The following is an 18,194-nucleotide window of genomic DNA, read 5'->3' as shown; positions in this document are numbered from 1 at the left end:
TGCCGTCGACCAAACAATGCAGGTTGGCGACCCCCAGGGGGAGGGCCTTCTCTGTGGCGGCACCAGCCCTGTGGAACGAGCTTCCTCCGGGATTACGACAACTCCCCGACCTGCGGACCTTCAGACGGGAACTGAAGACTTTATTATTCCAGCGTGCGGGACTAGCCTAAGAACAAAATGTTTTAGTTAAATTTTAACGGGGGTTTTATTGGTTTTTATTGTTTTAGTGATCAGGCCAGGATAATATTTATTTTTAACTGGGTTTTAATGGTTATTTATTATATTGTTTTAATATGCCTGTGAATCGCCCTGAGTCCTACGGGAGATGGTGCGGTATATAAGTTTGATAAATAAATAAATAAATAAAAAATTGTGTGGCTCAGCTGGGATCAGAGCTTTTTAAAAGCATTTTTTCTACAACCTCTTCGGCCGTAGAAAAAATGCTTTTAAAAGTAAAAAAAAAAAAGTTGGCCACGTCCACCCAGTCACATTACTCGCCCCCACCAAGCCACACCCACAGAACCAGTAGTAACAAATTTTACATTTCATCACTGACCAATAGGAATGATAGACTTAATCCTAGACTTACAACGGTTCATTTAGTGTTTGGAGTTACAACATCACTGGAAAAAGTGACTCATGACCATTTTTTCACACTTATGACCATCGCCCGCAGCCTCATGGTCATGTGACCAAGTTTTGGATGTTTGGCAACATTTAGGATGGCTGCAGTGTCCCTGGATCGTGTAAACACCTTTTGCAACCTTCTGACAAACGAAGTCAATGGAGAAGACAGATTTGCTTAACAACCGGGTTATTAACTTAACAACTGCAATGATTCACTTTTAACAACTGTGGCAAGAAAAGTCGTAAAATAGGGCAAAACTCACTTAATAGAATAGAATAGAATTTTATTGGCCAAGTGTGATTGGACACACAAGGAATTTGTCTTGGTGCATATGCTCTCAGTGTACATAAAAGAAAAGATACGTTCATCAAGGTACAACATTTACAACACAATTGATGGTCAATATATCAATATAAATCATAAGGATTGCCAGCAACAAGTTATAGTCATACAGTCATAAGTGGAAAGAGATTGGTGATGGGAACGATGAGAAGATTAATAGTAGTGCAGATTCAGTAAATAGTCTGACAGTGTTGAGGGAATTATTTGTTTAGCAGAGTGATGGCCTTCGGGAAAAAACTGTTCTTGTGTCTAGTTGTTCTGGTGTGCAGTGCTCTATAGCGTCGTTTTGAGGGTAGGAGTTGAAACAGTTTATGTCCAGGATGCGAGGGATCTGCAAATATTTTCACTGCCCTCTTCTTGATTCGTGCAGTATACAGGTCCTCAATGGAAGGCAGGTTGGTAGCAATTATTTTTTCTGCAGTTCTAATTATCCTCTGAAGTCTGTGTTTTTCTTGTTGGGTTGCAGAACCGAACCAGACAGTTACAGAGGTGCAAATGACAGACTCAATAATTCCTCTGTAGAACTGGATCAGCAGCTCCTTGGGCAGTTTGAGCTTACTGAGTTGGCGCAGAAAGAACATTCTTTGTTGTCCTTTTTTAATGATGTTTTTGATTAACAAATGTTTCACTTGGCAACATAAATTTTGGTTTTCCCTGAAGTTTGAAATCAAGCTCTTGGAAACCTCACCAGGTTGTTTTTTTGTGGGGACCATAGGAACTGGAAACTTTTGAGTTGTCCAAAATAAAGGTAGTGGTTGGATAATGACAACACAACAACAATAGTAGACGTGGCTGTAAGACATTGTCGATTCTCCCAATCTGGTCCAATTGCTTACACTTTGTATTTGGGCACATGGTGCATTTTGTGTGTTGGGGTGGGGAGGGGGAGAGAGGGAGGGAGGGGGAGAGAATATATATCATTTCACATTCAAGGGGCGTCGGAGTGTTCTTAATCATGTTTTTCATTGTGCTTTCATTTGCTTGTTATCTTTCCTGGTTCGCTCGGCTGGCAAACTCGACGCTCATATATATTTCATGGGCACAGAATAAATGAATCAATACAGCATTTTATGCTCTGGCGTCTCATCCATCAACCAACGTGTGCCTGCTCGCCTCTATGGGCAAGCTTGGGGAAAATGTAGATAAATTAACCACCCCTCCTCGCTACATCCTGCACTGCCTTCCCCTGAGATAGGCTGGGTTACAACATCCATCATCCCTAGCCAGCCTGCCCTTCTGCCAGATGGCCGTTCTGCTTTTAAAAACTGGGGATGGACAAATTTGGCTCCCGTTTTTTTGGGGTCTCTAACCTCGCTCGAGGAGTCTTGCTGGGAGCAACTTCGAGCCCTCTCCTCTCTGGTTTGCTGAAGGGTTAAGTTGAGCAAGTCCTGTCTTCCTAGAAAAGCGATGGAAATTTGATTCACAACTGGGAAGGGAGGCGGGTGGGCAGGCAGGCAGGCAGGCTGGCTTCTCCTCCCCTTCCCGCCCCGCCTCTTGCCTCTGGTGACATGAGAAACTGCCTTTCGCTTCTTGGTCCCCAATCCGGGAGCCATCAAAGAGCTGCGGCTGCAGCAGACACAAAGGCTGCAAGGCGGGGGTGAGTTTGGGCAGGCAAAAAAAAAAAGGGAGTGGGAAGCCCGCTGCAATGGAGGTGGGGGACCCAAGTGTTGGGGAAGGGACAAGGAAGGGGGAAGAGACCGAGAAACCGAGGCTGGAGGAAAGCGAGCGCCAGGACCACGGACAAACTTTAGCTGCACCCGTTAGATGGCACAGGAATAAATTGAAGACACTGGTCTAATAAATATACTGGTCCTTAAGGTGCTCTGTTGCTTTGCTGCAGTGGACCAGTCCTGCAATTGAGCTGGGAATTTTGAATGCCGGACTGCAGGCTGACCCTGGCGCACCGGCTGAGCTGGGGGTTGCTGCCCAGCTCCTGCAGATCAAAATCAGCTCCTGCAGATTTTGCCTGTAAAGGGACTCCTTGGGCACAAGGCCTCTGTTGGTGGGTCGCGGTGTCCTTGGGACTCCAGGTTAAGGGATGAGTAACGGTGGAGAGACTTCCCTGGAGAAGCGAGCCTGTAATTCTTCCTCTCCCCCCTGCTGATGTCTTTTAAGATGGAGCGTGACTAAGGTAGTCTCTTCATTTACTCCATAATGAGGAAAAGGATAGTCAGGACAGGGATCCAAAGGTGGGAGGGAACTTAAAGGAAGGATCCCCAGAACATTTCCCCAAATTTGGGAGGGTTCATAGTTGACATATTGAAAGTTTACAGCAGAAAAGGCAAAGTAGGGGGATCTAAAACAGTATTTTTCAACCCCGGGTACTTGAAGATGGGGGGACTTCAACTCCCAGAATTCTTCAGCCAGCCATGTTGGCTGGCTGAGGAATTCTGGGAGTTGAAGTCCCATCAATGGCCAAGGTTGAGAAACACTGCTCTAAACCTGGCCAAATGTCAGTTGCAGAGATTAAAAAAAAAAAAAAACTGGAGGGGAAGTTAAATACCCAGGTTTTGAAGGTCTACAATGGGACATATAGACGGCCTGTAGTTCCTGGGTGTTCATGTAAACAAGAATTTGTGGTTTAAATCCATGTGATTTCTGATGACACGAGTTGTTTGGCAGGGCCTTGCAAGAAAGCAAATACTTCTTTGCCAGAATATTCCTCTTTGGAGAAAGCTCCAATGTGACCTTACCAGCTTGTTCCAGGGATCTGCACAGGGCACTCATACTCAGAGTAGACCAACATTCTGCAATGCTAAGGATGCTTGATCAAAAAAAATTTACTTACTTGGATCGTCCTGCCCAAGTTATCTGATTAATGTCCTTTAAAATCCTGATTTTAATTTAGGCCTGATTATTGAAAGGAAATAGAATTTCAGAGTTGACCACTATTTTTAAAGTAAAGCAACTTTATTTTAAAAAAATATTCGGAAGCAGCATATGCCAGCATAGATAAATTAAGATTTTAAAACCCTGACAAAAAATGTAAAAGATTGGTATGGGTACTGAATTTTAAAAATAATTACAGCGTTTCTTGAAAAGGAATGGGCTAGGCAGGTGAGAGTTTCAGCAAACTAGGTAGTCCTCGATTTATGACCACATTTGAGCCCAACATTTCTGTTGCTAAGTGAGAGATTTATTAAGTGAATTTTGCCCCATTTTTGCAATCTTTTTGTTGTAGTTTGTTAAGTGGGAAACACGGTTGTTCAGTGAATCTGACCTTCCCATTGACTTTGCTTCGCAAAGATGACCCCCGGGACACTGCAACCGACATAAATATGAGTCAATTGCCAAGCGTTTGAGTTTTGTTCATATGACCGTGGAGACCGCTGCAACAGTCCACGTAACTCCAGGTAACTTCCACGTAACTCCCATGTAACACCTCTCCTGCGCAGACTGCACTGGCTACCTGTTGTCTTTCGGGTGCATTTCAAGGTTTTGGTTACCACCTTTAAAGCGCTCCATGGCTTGGGGCCTGGGTACTTATGGGACCGCCTGCTGTTACCTCATGCCTCCCACCGACCCGTATGCTCGCACAGAGAGGGACTTCTCAGGGTGCCGTCCGCCAAACAATGTTGGCTGGCGGCCCCCAGGGGAAGATCCTTCTCTGTGGGGGCTCCTACTCTTTGGAATGAACTTCCCCCTGGTTTACGCCAAATATCTGACCTTCGGACCTTTCGCCGCAAATTGAAAACATACTTGTTTGTTCGCGCGGGGCTTTCTTAGACTGTTTAGATTTTGAATTTAAATTTTATTTAAGTTTTAAATTGGGGGTTTTAGATTTTAAATATTTTAATTTTTCGGCCAAATTGTATAATAAGTTTTTTAATTTAGTTTTTAATTGTACATTGTTTATTTTTATCTTGGCTGTACTTGGCTGAGTCCTTCGGGAGAAGGGCGGTCTAAAAATCTAATAAAATAAAATAAATAAAATAAATAAAACAGTCGTAAGCTTGAAAAACGGTGATGAGTCACTTTTTTTTAGTGCCGTTATAACTTAGAATGGACACTAAACAAACTGTTGTCAGTTGAGCCTTAGCTGTAGTTTGGGTGTTCCTATCTGAACTTGGCTGACTGAGATTTGGACAGTCACTTATCTGGAACGGTATAGGGCAAGGGTCCCCAATCTTGGCAAATTTAAGCCTGGAGGACTTCAACTCCCAGAATCTCCAGCCAGATTTGCTGGCTGGGGGATTCTGGGAGTTGAAGTCCTCCAGGCTTAAAGTTGCCAACGTTGGAGACCCCTGGTATAGGGTAGTGACGGTGAACCTTTTCGGCTGAAAAGACCGTGCGGAAATATCACGCGTGCGTGCTCTCGTCAGGACTACGCTCCGGAAAGACCAAACTTCCAGGTTCTAGCACGCATGCACACCCGATGATCAGCTGGCTGGTGCACATGCGCGTGCCGGTTTTTGGCACTGCTGCGCGCACAAAGTGATCGCGCTCTGGAAAAGCCGAAATTCTAGGTTCCGGTGCGCATGTGCATATGACAATCAGCTGGCCGGTGCACATGCGCACCCGGTTTTTGGCACTGCTGCATGCATGGGGGACAGCTGATCATCTGGGAAGACAAATAGGCAAGGCTGTGAGTGCCGGGCGACATGGTTTTGCATGCTACTTTGGGCACGCGTGCCATAGATTCGCCATCACGGGTATAAGGTCTCCTGCTTGAGCAGGGGATTAGACTAGATGACCTCCAAGGTCCCTTCCAACTCTGTCATTCTATGTTCTAATGTGGAGATTAAAATAAAGTACATTTATAGTGACCCACACATCCCTAATCCATAATAGGCTAAATACAAGCTAAATTTTCAACGTTTATCCACTTTCTCTGTGATCACCCCATGTTTAACCAGCCATGTCTCAGTGTCCCTGCAGAATCCATCCACTTTTTCTCCTTCACTCTTCTCAGGGCTAAACGGAATGCCTCCTCAGAGAGCAGCCATGGGATTACCTCAGAACGTTTAATCGGTGTATTTTTCTTTTTTTAAAAAACCCCCATTTTCACTCATTTTCATCTTTTGTTTATTAAGTATATATATATATATTTTATTTACATTTATATCCCGCCCTTCTCCGAAGACTCAGGGCGGCTTACAGTGTATAAGGCAATAGTCTCATTCTATTTGTATATTTACAAAGTCAACTTATTGCCCCCCCAACAATCTGGGTCCTCATTTTACCTACCTTATAAAGGATGGAAGGCTGAGTCAACCTCGGGCCGGGCTTGAACCTGCAGTAATTGCAGGCTACTGTGTTCTAATAACAGGCTTCTTACCAGCCTGAGCTATTACGGCCCGTATATCTTTTAATAAAACCCTTTTTGCTCTTGGGATGGAGTGGTTAAGCCTAAAACGACTGACTTTTCTAACAACTCCCAGAGTGAAATTCTGCCCAGAGTTTGTATGGGGTGAGGGGGGGCTTACCCTGAGAATTGTATAGGCATCACCTTCACCGTAAGAATAGGTATCAGTCTGGTAGCGAATTCCACCCACAATGATCTTTGTAGGAGGCACACAGGGGTTCGTGTCGGGGTCTTCCAAGTTCTCACCTCTGTGGTAGAAGCCCGAGAGGTCTTTCAAAGGCAGCAGATCATAAACCTGAAAAGAATGGAAACCCCCGCCCCCAGTTCAGTACAAGTAGAATAGAATAGAATAGAATAGAATTTTTTATTGGCCAAGTGTGATTGGACACACAAGGAATTTGTCTTGGTGCATATGCTCTCAGTGTACATAAAAGAAAAGATACGTTCATCAAGGTACAACAGTAGTTCCTCAACTTACGACCAATTTCTCCCTTGACTTGACTTGTCGGAATGGCTGGCAATGAATGGGTTGGCGGCCCGGAGGGGAGGGAGGGAGGGAGGAAAGAAGGGATGATTTTGTAGGAGGGGCAAGCACATGTGCCCGTGTGCGTGTGCGTGTGCGTGTGTGCACGTGTGTGTGCATGAATGACGTTCGTGGTGACAGTCGTGCAAGTGGGGCCCAGTGGCAATTAGCCTGTGGCCCGGTAGTGGGCATGGCTAGCAGGTTGGGGACCCCTGGAATAGGGTCTCCTGTATGGAACGGTGGAAAATTAATCTACACCCTCTGCCCTGTGTGACATCTTTTTGAAGAGTGGATTCATATTATGTACTGAAAGACTGCCAGCATGATAAAAGGGCTTAAAGCAAGGGTAGCCCATACAGGGAGTCCTCAACTTATAACAGTTCGTTTAGTGACTGTTCAAAGTTAACAACAGCACTGAAAAAAGTGACTTATGTTTTAAGTATTTTTCACACTTAATGGCCTTTGCGACATCCGCCTGGTCAAGCGATCAAAATTCAGATGCTTGGCAACTGACTCATATTTATGACGGTTGCAGTATCCTGGGGTCTTGTGATCATCTTTTGTGACCTTCTGGCAAGCAGAGCCAGATTCACTTAACAACAGTGTCACTAACTCAACAACTGTAGTGATTCACTTAACACCTGTGGCAAGAAAGGTCGTAAAATGGATCAACAACGGTCTCACTCAGCAACAGAAGTGTTGGGCTCAGTTAGGGTCGTAAGTCGAGGACTACCTGTACTTGGTTGATCCCACTCCCCACCAAACCTAAGCAGAGTTGGATGTGGTTCATTAATTGATTAATTTTATTTGTCAACAAATACCAGAAAACAAGTAACAGAGTAGACACAGACATGGACACATGAAAAAATTTTGGCAACAAAAAAAAAAAAAGGATATAAATTGGCAAAACATAGCCATAAATGCAGAATGATTACATATAATTGGGAACAGTAGGACAGGGACGGTAGGCACGCTGGTGTGCTTATGCACGCCCCCTTATTGGATTATTGGATGGGAGACCACCAGGAAAAACAAGCTGGACAAATTACATCTCAGAAGAAGGCAACCATAGGCCACTTCTAGGTTTGCTTCTACGATAGAAGTCAAACTCAGTTCGAGGACTCCTAACCCAAAAGTTAAAGATGTTACCAGATGTGGCAGTAACTTCTGGAAATTGGGTTGACTTCTATATAGATCAGTTGTCCTCGTGTATCTATGAAGATGATCTGTCCCCATCCGCAGTCCGGGAGACACGAACGATGACTTAATTAGCCAGCAACTATCAGCTCTGGCAGCAAACTAGCGAGCGTATGCCAAGTGTCTCTGTTATCTCTCTTGATGCTGATGAGTCAGCCAGGAAACCAGGAACAAACAGGACTTCAGCTCTAATTCTCCCTCTAAGCAGTTGATTTGCTCGCCACGAAGTAGTATAGCAGCCCTTGCTGCTTTTATATCCTGTGGGGTGTGGTTCCATGACTCAGCACTTCCTAGGCCTGCCCACCCCTGCTTCTGTTGTTTCTGCCTCTCCTGCCTACGAAACCTAGGGTCCAGCCAGGCCTGATTGCCATCAGCCGGGTCTGGAGGCGTGGCCTGGGGGGGGAAAGAGTCAGGGGACGGAGGCCTCGTTATCTCCTCCACCTGGCCTGCTTCTGGCTCCTGGAGCTGAGCCAGGGAAGCCGGTGCTCCAGAGGTAAGTCCTGATGGCCCTTCCCCCTCACTTTCTGAGTTACTTTCTGGCAGGGGGCTCGGCTCGGGGGGGGGGGCGCAGATACAACAGAAGGTTCTCATTCATCCAGCTCATGGTTGTCCCAGAAGTGCTTTTATTTTAAAGTAGGGGTCTCCAACCTTGGCAACTTTAAGACTTGTGGACTTCAACTCCAAGAGTTCCTCAGCCAGCAAAGCTGGCTGAGGAACTCTGGGAGTTGAAGTCCACAAGGGCCGGGATAGCTCAGGCAGTAGAGAAGCCTGTTATTAGAACACAGAGCCTGCAATTACTGCAGGTTTGAGCCCGGCCCAAGGTTGACTCAGCCTTCCATCCTTTATAAGGTAGGTAAAATGAGGACCCAGATTGTTGGGGGGGCAATAAGTTGACTTTGTAAAAAAATATACAAATAGAATGAGACTATTGCCTTATACATTGTAAGCCGCCCTGAGTCTTCGGAGAAGGGCGGGGTATAAATGTAAACAAAAAAAAAAGTTGCCAAGGTTGGAGACCCCTGCTTTAAAGGATTCCCTACCAGTTAGAACTGAAGAAGCTTCTTGGATGAGAAGCGAAACATCTTAAAGAAAAGGTCAGGAAGTCCAGTTGCCTTTAAAATGCAGGTAGTCCTCGACTTACAACCGTTCGTTTAGCGACCGTTCAAAGTTACAATGGCAATGAAAAAAAGTGGCTTATGACCATTTTTTCACAGTTACGACCTTTGTAGCATTCCCCACGATCATGTGATCAAAATTCAGAGGCTCGTATTTATGACCTTGGTTGTGTCCCAAGGTCTTGTGATCCCCATTTGCCACCTCCTGACCAGCAAAGTCAGTTGGGGAAACCAGCTTCACTTAACAACCATGGCAAGAAAAGTCGTAAAATGGGGCAAAACTCCCTTTTAACAAATGTCTCACTTCACAGGCCAGAAATTCTGGGCTCAATTGTGGTCGTAAGTCGAGGACTATCTGTAAAAGCACCTTAGGGGCAGCTGTCCTCAGCTTGCCTGCAGTTCCTGAACGACTACAAACTTAGATAACATCTGTCTTCCCCAGACGTATTGCAACCGCAAGTTCCTGGAATTGTATTCCAATTGGGAAATTTGGATGTTGCCGTCTCATGTGTCTGGAGAAGTGAGACTTAATAAAAGCCCGGTCAAGACCACCTAAGACTCTTTTTTTTTTTTTTTTTGCATGCTTAATTTAGTTTGCGCCGTCCTTGCAGTCTGCTTTGGGGTGAAGTCTGGTTTTGGTATGTAGGCAGGGGTGAAATGCTCCTGGTTTGGATGGTGGTGGGTGGTTCGGTAGCAAAAATCCCTGCCCCCCCCCCCCATGCACAGCTGAGCCACACGATCATCAGAGGGTTTTTTTATTATTATTTTTAAAAGCATTTTTTCTTTGGCTGAGAAAATGCTTTTAAAAGTAAAAAAAAAAGCCTTTGATGATCGCACAGCTCAGCTGGGATCGCCAGAGGCTTTTAAAAGCATTTTTTTCTACAACCTCTTTGGCCGAAGAGGTTGTAAAAAAAAATGCTTTTAAAAGCCTCTGGTGATCCCAGCTGAGCTGCCTGATCATCGGAGGCTATTATAAAAGCATTTTTTTTTTACAATCTCTTCAGCCGAAGAGGTTGTAGAAAAAATGCTTTTAAAAGTTAAAAAAAAAAGTTGGCCACTCCCACCCAATCACATTACCCCCCAAGCCACGCCCACAGAACTGGTAGTAACAACAAATTTTACATTTCACCACTGTATGTAGGTAACCTGATTTTTCATTTTGAATGCAGGAGCTGGATTCAGAAACCCAAATGGAGGAACAGGAAGCTGCCGGAGCCGAATCACAGGAGGGTTTGGAAGGCAAAGCACCAGACCTTCGTGTGGTTCAGATTGGGACCGCCGGGGAGTTGCTGGAGGGGGCTGTGCCCCCCCAGCAGTTTAAGCAGGAGCCCGAGGACCAATGCTGGGAGAACCAACTCCAAGACTTCCTGAAGACCATGCAGCCTTCCCGTTCGGGGTGGAGGAACCCCCGGTCCCCTCACTATATGCTAGGGGAAGACCCCAAGTATTGCCCAACCTCCTTCAAGAGAGGAGAAGAAGACAACCAGTGGCCCAAAGTTGAATGCGTGTCTGAAAGCACATTGGGTGACAGTAAACCCTACGGGAGTAGCCAGGGTTCCCCCGTGAAGGTGAAGGAAGAGGTGCTGGAGGAAGATGCCGCCCACGTGGAAGTGCGGCGACAACGTTTCCGTCTTTTCTGCTACGAGGAAGCCGAAGGGCCGCGGGAGGTTTGTAACCAGCTCTGGGAGCTTTGTCATCAGTGGCTCAGGCCAGAAAACCACACGAAGGAGCAGATCCTGGAATTGCTCATCCTGGAGCAGTTCCTGACTGTCCTACCCCCCGAGATGCAAAGCTGGATACGGGAACAGGGGCCGGAAACCTGCACCCGGGCCGTCGCCCTGGCCGAACGTTTTTTGCAAGACTCCGAAGAGCCGGAGCAGAAGGTGAGAAGGGTGATGGCGTTGGGAGTTGGCAGCTGTGATCCTTTAAAAAGTGTGCCCTGCTTAATTACAGGTAGTCCTTGACTTACAACCAGGGGTGAAATGCTGCCGGCTCTATCCGGCTTGCGGGAGCCGGTAGCGCCGGTGGCGGGTAGTTCAGAAAACTGATAGCGCCGGTGGTGGGAGGCTCCCCCTCCCCAAACCAGGACGTTTGATGGTCCCGGTTTTGAGCATCTGTTGCATACACAGGAGGCTTTGTGCATGCTCAGATGATGGCGCACGCGGCGAGTGCACATCAGCAAGCCGGTAGGAAAGGTAAGTACATTTCACTCCTGATTACAACCATTTGTTTACTGATTATTCAAAGCTACAACAGTGCTGAAAAAAATGACTTATGACTGTTTCTCATCCTTACGACCATTGCAGCATTGTGGCATCCCCATGGCCATGTCATCAGGGGCCGTGGTAGCTCAGGCTGGTAAGAAGCCTGTTATTAGAACACAGCAGCCTGCAATTACTGCAGGTTCAAGCCCGGCCCGAGGTTGACTCAGCCTTCCACCCTTTATAAGGTAGGTAAAATGAGGACCCAGATTGTTGGGGGGGCAATAAGTTTACTTTGTAAATATACAAATAGAATGAGACTATTGCCTTATACACTGTAAGCCGCCCTGAGTCTTCGGAGAAGGGCGGGATATAAATGTAAATAAATAAAAAAAATCAACTTTTCTGTGCTTGGGGAAATGGTTCTTATTGATGATGGTTGAAAGGTCCCGTGATTTTACTTTTTGCGACCTTTTGACAAGCAAAGTTAATAGGGAAACCAGATTCACTTAACAACCGTTTCTCTAATTTAATGATTTCTAATTTAATGATTCACTTAACAACTGTGGCATGAAAAGTCAAAAAATGGGGCAAAACTCACTTAACGCATTTCTCACATAAATGTTGAGTTCAATTGTGGTCGTAAATTGAGGACTATCTGTAATCTGTCGTTCTGCTTAAACATCTTCTGAGTGATGCAGAAAAGCTGGAGGCACAAACCTTTTGCTGTTGCTACAGCAGAGAACTGTTCACTTTTTCGGTTTTAAAACATGCAGAGCCTCCATATCCAAGAGCAGCGGTTTATCTTTTCGGACCAAATGTTTGAGACTGTCAACAATTTTGATTAGGAGGCAAACGGGTCTCTGACCATTCTGTTTCTCCAATACTAACTATATTCAAAAGGCATTTTTTTGTTTTGTTTTTGTATTTGCATTTAGGTGTCAGGAACTTTAGAACAGGGGTTTAGCTCCCCCAAATCGGATCATTCTTCGTCTCATGTCCTGAAGGTGCAGCTCCCTTTGGAAAAGAAGCAGGAGGATGATTGGGAGGCCACTTTGTCAGGCAAGTCAGCTTGAACCCTTAGTTTTGTTGTTGTTGATGGTGTTAGGGTTAGGGTTCTGCTGTGGTTTCTTTGTGGTCTCTTTTCCCCCCCTCGTCCATCGTCCCTGCAGAGTTCCCAGGCAGGAGTGCAAGTTCCCTCCATTGGTTTTGCGACGTTCCTCCTTTAATTTCCCCAAACTCTCTAATAAAAGAATAACGGAGTTGGAAGGGACCTTGGAGATCTTCTAGTCCAACCCCCTCCACAAACAGGAAATCCTATAACGTTTCAGGCAAACCTGTTGTCCGATCTCGTCTTAAAAACCTCCTGTATTGGCGCAACCACAGTTCTCAAAGTCCCTTCTGATTCCTTAAGGTCATCATTCTGGGTAGCAGGAATTTCAGAGACACAGGGAACAAGTCGATGAGCAACAGTTAGCCTTGGCAAGGCGCTTACCCTCTCAGAGTTTTGTCGCTCTGACGGGCAAAGCATTTTCCCGGAACAAAGAATCTTGTTCTGGGTCAGTAAAGCGTCGAGGTGGGGATCAGCCAACTTAATTTGAGAAAAATAGGTCCCTGAACCTATACAGAGGAAGCCCCTTTTGTCAATTGAATCAAAGTGGTCTAGTTGCTTTATGGTCCTGCTTTGCCTACAAGTTTTCCTTTTCCAAAACAAAGCATCCACCATCACGCTGAGCGAGTATTTGCCCAGGAAGATTCCAAGGAGTTCTCCCAAATTCTGTTTTTTTTTTTAAAATTAGTTTATCAAAATATAAAGAAAAATTAGAATAGTGGGAAAGTAGGGGAGGAAAAGGAGAAGACAAAAAGGGGTAGGGAAAAGGGGGGAAAAAAGAAAAGAAAAGCAATGACTTCCAACTCCTTTTAGCGCAGGTTTACTCCCTGAATCGTAGCTGACTTTAGGGGATGGTGTTCATCTCCATTTCTTTAAGCCAGACATTTCCACGGTCATGTGGCCAGCTTGACAGCACGCTGCAGCACGAAGTGTAAATGGTACCTGTTTATCTACTCACATTTACATGCTGTCGAACTGCTATCGTATTTTCCCCAAAATAAGACCTAACTGGAAAATAAGCCCTAGCATATTTTTCAGGATGCTCGTAATATTAGCCTTACCCCCAAAATAAGCCCCAGTTAAGTTCATCAGCCAGATGGATACATTTAGTATGTCCGTTGCAACACACGATCGATGTATTGAATTATAAAATAGTAATATTAATACACAATTAAATATAAATAAATAATATTGTTGACATTAATACTTAAAATAAATGATAATATAAATTATAATTAAGTATTAGTAAATACCCAAGCGGGCACCTTTGGATGAGAGGTAAACGCCTATGCAAACACATGAACTCAAGACGTATTGCCGAATGGCCAATCAGAGTATAGACACAATGCACAAATAAAGTGCGCACTTGATAACGAACAGACGTGTTTCATAATTCAATACGTCGTGTTTTACAACGGACGTTGTTAATGCACTTTTATGAAATAAAGAAATGTTTTCTGAATTTTGGTACCCGCAATTTTTTGTTGCTTTTGTGTCGACCATCATTCTTATCTGTCATCATTTTTGTTTCCACTCCTGTCTCGTAAGTCTTCAATTAACACTTGATTTAATGGTAGATTTAAAGGGAATAATATTTTGACCCCTAGACAAGATGAGTGCAAAAAGAAAGAGCTATTCCGTCGAGTTCAAGAAAGGAATCGTGGAGGACTCTCAGAGCAAGAATCTGACAGCTTTCTGCAAAGAGAAGAAGTTGGATCTCCGTATGGTCCAAAAATGGCGAGCAGAGTATGATAACCTCAGTCAACAGGTACACAGGGAAAACACTAAGAAGTGCAAGTGTGGATCAGGTCGGCAACCATTATTTCCTTAACTGGAAGGCAACATCTGTGAATGGATTGCTGACAGGAGAGCAAAGACTTTGGTTGTACGCAGGGCTGATATTCAAGCATTTGCCCTTACAATGACACGACAGTTAGAAATACCCCCGGAAGAATTCAAAGCATCAAATCGTTGGCTGGATGGCTTCCTTCAGCGATATGAACTGTCTCTAAGAAGATCGACAGCGCTATTCAAGCTGGAAGATGCGGAACTTATTAAACGTGCGCTTGCATTCAAGTCCTTTGTTGATGGCATCGACTTTTCTAAATACCAACTCTCCAACATGATCGCTATGGATGAGACTGCAGTGTTTATGGGCCAAGGATATCAAATGACAATTGATCAGAGGGGGGCCTCGTCAATCTACATTCCCCCCACTGCTTACGAAAGCGCACGTGTTACCTGTATTTTGGCAATTCGTCTGGATGGAAAGAAAGCCCCACCACTAATCATCACTAAGGGCAAAAAAGAGACGATTGAACATGTGTCAGGCGTTTACGTTCTTGAAACTGAAAAAGCCTGGTGCACGCAAGCGGTTGTAAGGAAGTGGGTCGATTTAATGCTGCCGCTTGTTTTGCGGGATGGCCAAAGAGCTCTGCTAGTCTGGGATTCAGCCAGCACTCACCGCACTAAAGACATGAAGAACTTCCTTGCAGAGAGAAGAATAGATCAAATAATGATTCCCGCAGGAATGACGGCCTATCTCCAGACTCTTGACATTGCAATAAACAAGCCATTCAAGGACCATTTGCACATGGAAATCAATGACTACATTGAAAACAGAATGGAGAGAAATCAGTGTGGAAGCTTTGTGAAGCCTAGCCTGCAAGAGATTGTGACTTGGGTGAAGAAATCATGGGATAAAATCACCGACAGCTGCGTTGCCAATGCACTACGAGCAGGCTACATGGACAAGAAGTGCTCATTTAAGGAGAGCTCTATTGCTGAACATGAGAGATTGGGGCCCATGGTTCTACAGGAAATGAAGTTGCAGGAAATTCAGGCTGGAATTTGGGGTTTGGAGTGTTACGACGATGTTCCAGAAGAAGATGACATGACTGTATTTGAATAAATGTAGATTTCTGTACATAAATACATGTAGATTTTTTTTTTTTGCATGAATGAATGAATAAATGTAGAGTGTTGTACATGAAAGAAATAAGACATCACCTGAAAATAAGCCCTAATGCGTCTTTTGGAACAAAAAATAATATAAGACCCGATTTTATTTTCGGGGAAATACGGTAGGTTGACAAGAGCTGAGGCAAAGTGATGGGCGCTCACTCTGCCACAGGTTGGCAGGACTCAAACTGCCAGATTGTAGACCTTCCCTGGCTTTTAGTGCAGTAGATTAAGATTATAACATTACAGCCTCAACTTTTTACTTTTATATAATTATATATCCTAGCCATTTCCATAATAACAAATTTATCTAATCAGCAAAATTCCAAAGTCAAAGTTTCATTTTCTTCCACCTCAAGTACAAAGTCCAGTAGAGGTTTCCAAGTAGAAACAGTTAACTATATTTTTTCTTTGATTAAGGAAGTTAACTTAGCCATCTCTGCTAATACCATCCATTTTTCCAACCAGTCATCCACTGTGGAATTAAAATATATTTCCATTTTTGTACATAGAGCATTATTTGCTGCTGTCAGCATATATAATAAAAGTTCCTATTTTCCCTCCCCAAGATCTTTGTCCATTAAACCTAAATCTGGTTTTATCTTTATATTCACTTTAAGAATCTTCTTATTAAGATGTGAATCCTACTCCAGTTATTATTATTATTATTTTTTGCTTTGTCGCAAGTCCACCAGAGATGGTAAAAGGTTCTTCCTTGACCTTAACAGATTCCATGGACTCCTTGTACTACTGAAAGCCAAAGTGGGAGCAAAGCTTTTGTGCTTTCCAGATTTGATGAAGATAGAGAGACCTATCTTAACTTTTATCTGTTTTTGTCACCACAGGGAACGAGCAAATGCAGGAAGAGGAAGAGGAGGAGGAATCTTTCCAGCCCAATCATCCTGAACCAACAGTTAGTGGTGGGTTATCCCTGGAAAGAGCAACAGGGAAGGGTTTCCAAGGTTCCGAGTCGGACGAGAACCCCGAAGGTCCCTCTGAAAACCACCCTGGAAAGGTGACCAAACGCTTTGAGGAGAGCAGCAGAGGTGCACGTGAAAGCTCCTTTCAGGAAGGGATTTCCCGGCACGTCGACTCAGGAGAAAGTTCCTGCAAAAGTTTTGGCCCTCAGGAAATTCAGCCGATGGAGAAACCCCACAAGTGCTCATTCTGCGGGGCCAGTTTCTACGAGAGAACTCACCTCATCATCCACGAGAGGATCCACACCGGAGAGAAGCCGTACAAGTGTTCGGTCTGCGAGACGTGGTTCTCTCATCCCTCTGAGCTGATGCGGCATGAGGAAACCCATATGCCCGAGAAGCCGCACAAATGTGCCGTCTGTGGCAAAAGCTTCAATCAGAAAGCCTCCCTCATCACCCACGAGAGGACGCACACGGGGGAGAAGCCCTACGAGTGCTCCGAGTGCGGGAAGAGCTTCAGCACCAGCTCCCAGCTCATCACCCATAAAAGGGTCCACACGGGGGAGAAGCCCTACAGTTGCTCCTACTGCGGGAAGAACTTCAACCAGAAGGCCTCCCTGATCACGCACAAGCGGACGCACACGGGCGAGAAGCCCTACGAGTGCACCCTCTGCGGGAAGAGCTTCAGTGCCTGCTCCCAGATCATCAACCACATCCGGGTCCACACGGGAGAGAAGCCCTACGAGTGCCTGGAGTGCGGGAAACGTTTTGGCAGCAGCTCCCACCTGACCGATCACAAGCGGACGCACACGGGCGAGAAGCCATACAAGTGCCCCGACTGCGGGAAGAACTTCAGCCGGAGTTCCAACCTTACGGCTCACAGCCGGATCCACACAGGAGAGAAGCCATATATATGCTCAGGTTGTGGCAAGAGCTTCAGGCAAAAGGCCTCCCTCATCACACACAAGAGGACTCACACGGGGGAGAAGCCCTTCGAATGCGCCGAGTGTGGGAAAAGTTTCATTTCCAGTTCTCGTCTCGTCAGCCATAAACGGGTCCACACGGGGGAGAAACCCTATGAATGCTTAGAGTGCGGAAAATGCTTTATCTCCAGCTCCCACCTTCTAAGCCATAAAAGGGTCCATACGGGAGAGGAACCTTTGAAATGTTCATAAAGCGCAAAGCATTGCCCATGTGGCCCCGGGCTGGCTTCTATGTGACTCTGGCAGGGAATCCTATATCTCCAGGACGGCGTAGCATCTGTAGCTCTGAAGGCCGTTCCATGTCCTCGATGTACCATTGAAAAGTTTTGTTTGTTTATTAGTTTTAAAGAACTACTTTTTTTTTTTTTAAAATAAGCCCAGGGATGTTCCTGCAAGATCTACTTTCTGGTTTTCTCGGTAAGGTCACTCTGGCCATTACGTATCTCGGTGCATATCAGCATGTAGAAGATGCAGGCTTGGCTTGCGTGAAGAGTGCTCTCAACTTCCCGAAAGAGGCAGAAGAGATCGCCCATGGATGTGAACACCAAGTATGCAGGATACTTTCCAAGCCGGTGGGGCCAAAGGATTGACTAAAAAAAACAGTCTGCCTCACAGTGTCCCACATGACAGCTCTGCCAGTCTCAGTAGCTCATAGGGTGAACCAGCCGTGCTATAAGAGAGAGCAGGGTTGGGCAACTATGGCCCTTCTAGGACCCGTAGACTTCAACTCCCAGAATTCTGAGGCAGCCATGCTGGCTCAGGAATTCTGGGAGTTGAAGTCCACAGGTTGTAAAGAAGCGACAGTTGCCCATTCCTGAGATAGAGAATGGCTGAGGGGAAATTTGACAGATGATTGGAAAATGAAGAGATTTTTGTCTTTCTGCCTGCTTGCCATCAAGAGAACTTTTCCC

The 18,194-nt window shown here is 45.3% G+C and overlaps 1 protein-coding gene across 5 annotated transcripts in view; it reads left to right on the top strand.

The window, feature by feature from the left end:
- The window catches only part of LOC131193106 (zinc finger protein ZFP2-like), a 69,780-nt gene extending 52,131 nt beyond the window's left edge, over positions 1-17,649 (top strand). For 3 of the 5 annotated variants that reach the window (XM_058172950.1, XM_058172947.1, XM_058172948.1), the window contains exons 2-4: positions 10,280-10,993; positions 12,250-12,373; positions 16,229-17,649. In XM_058172950.1, the coding sequence (XP_058028933.1) occupies positions 10,301-10,993; positions 12,250-12,373; positions 16,229-17,475 (2,064 nt within the window). In that variant the 5' untranslated portion in view covers positions 10,280-10,300 and the 3' untranslated portion in view covers positions 17,476-17,649. Of the gene's footprint in view, positions 1-1,918; positions 2,568-3,680; positions 4,324-10,279; positions 10,994-12,249; positions 12,374-16,228 lie in introns of those variants that run through there. The other 2 variants (XM_058172949.1, XM_058172951.1) reach the window with 2 other exon arrangements.
- Positions 17,650-18,194: the final 545 nt, after the last annotated feature.

The sequence above is a fragment of the Ahaetulla prasina genome, chromosome 2 (assembly GCF_028640845.1).
Source record: "Ahaetulla prasina isolate Xishuangbanna chromosome 2, ASM2864084v1, whole genome shotgun sequence".
Classification (NCBI taxonomy): Eukaryota; Metazoa; Chordata; class Lepidosauria; order Squamata; family Colubridae; genus Ahaetulla; species Ahaetulla prasina.
Note: the sequence above shows the minus strand (reverse complement) of the source record. Positions and strands in the feature narration are given on the sequence as shown.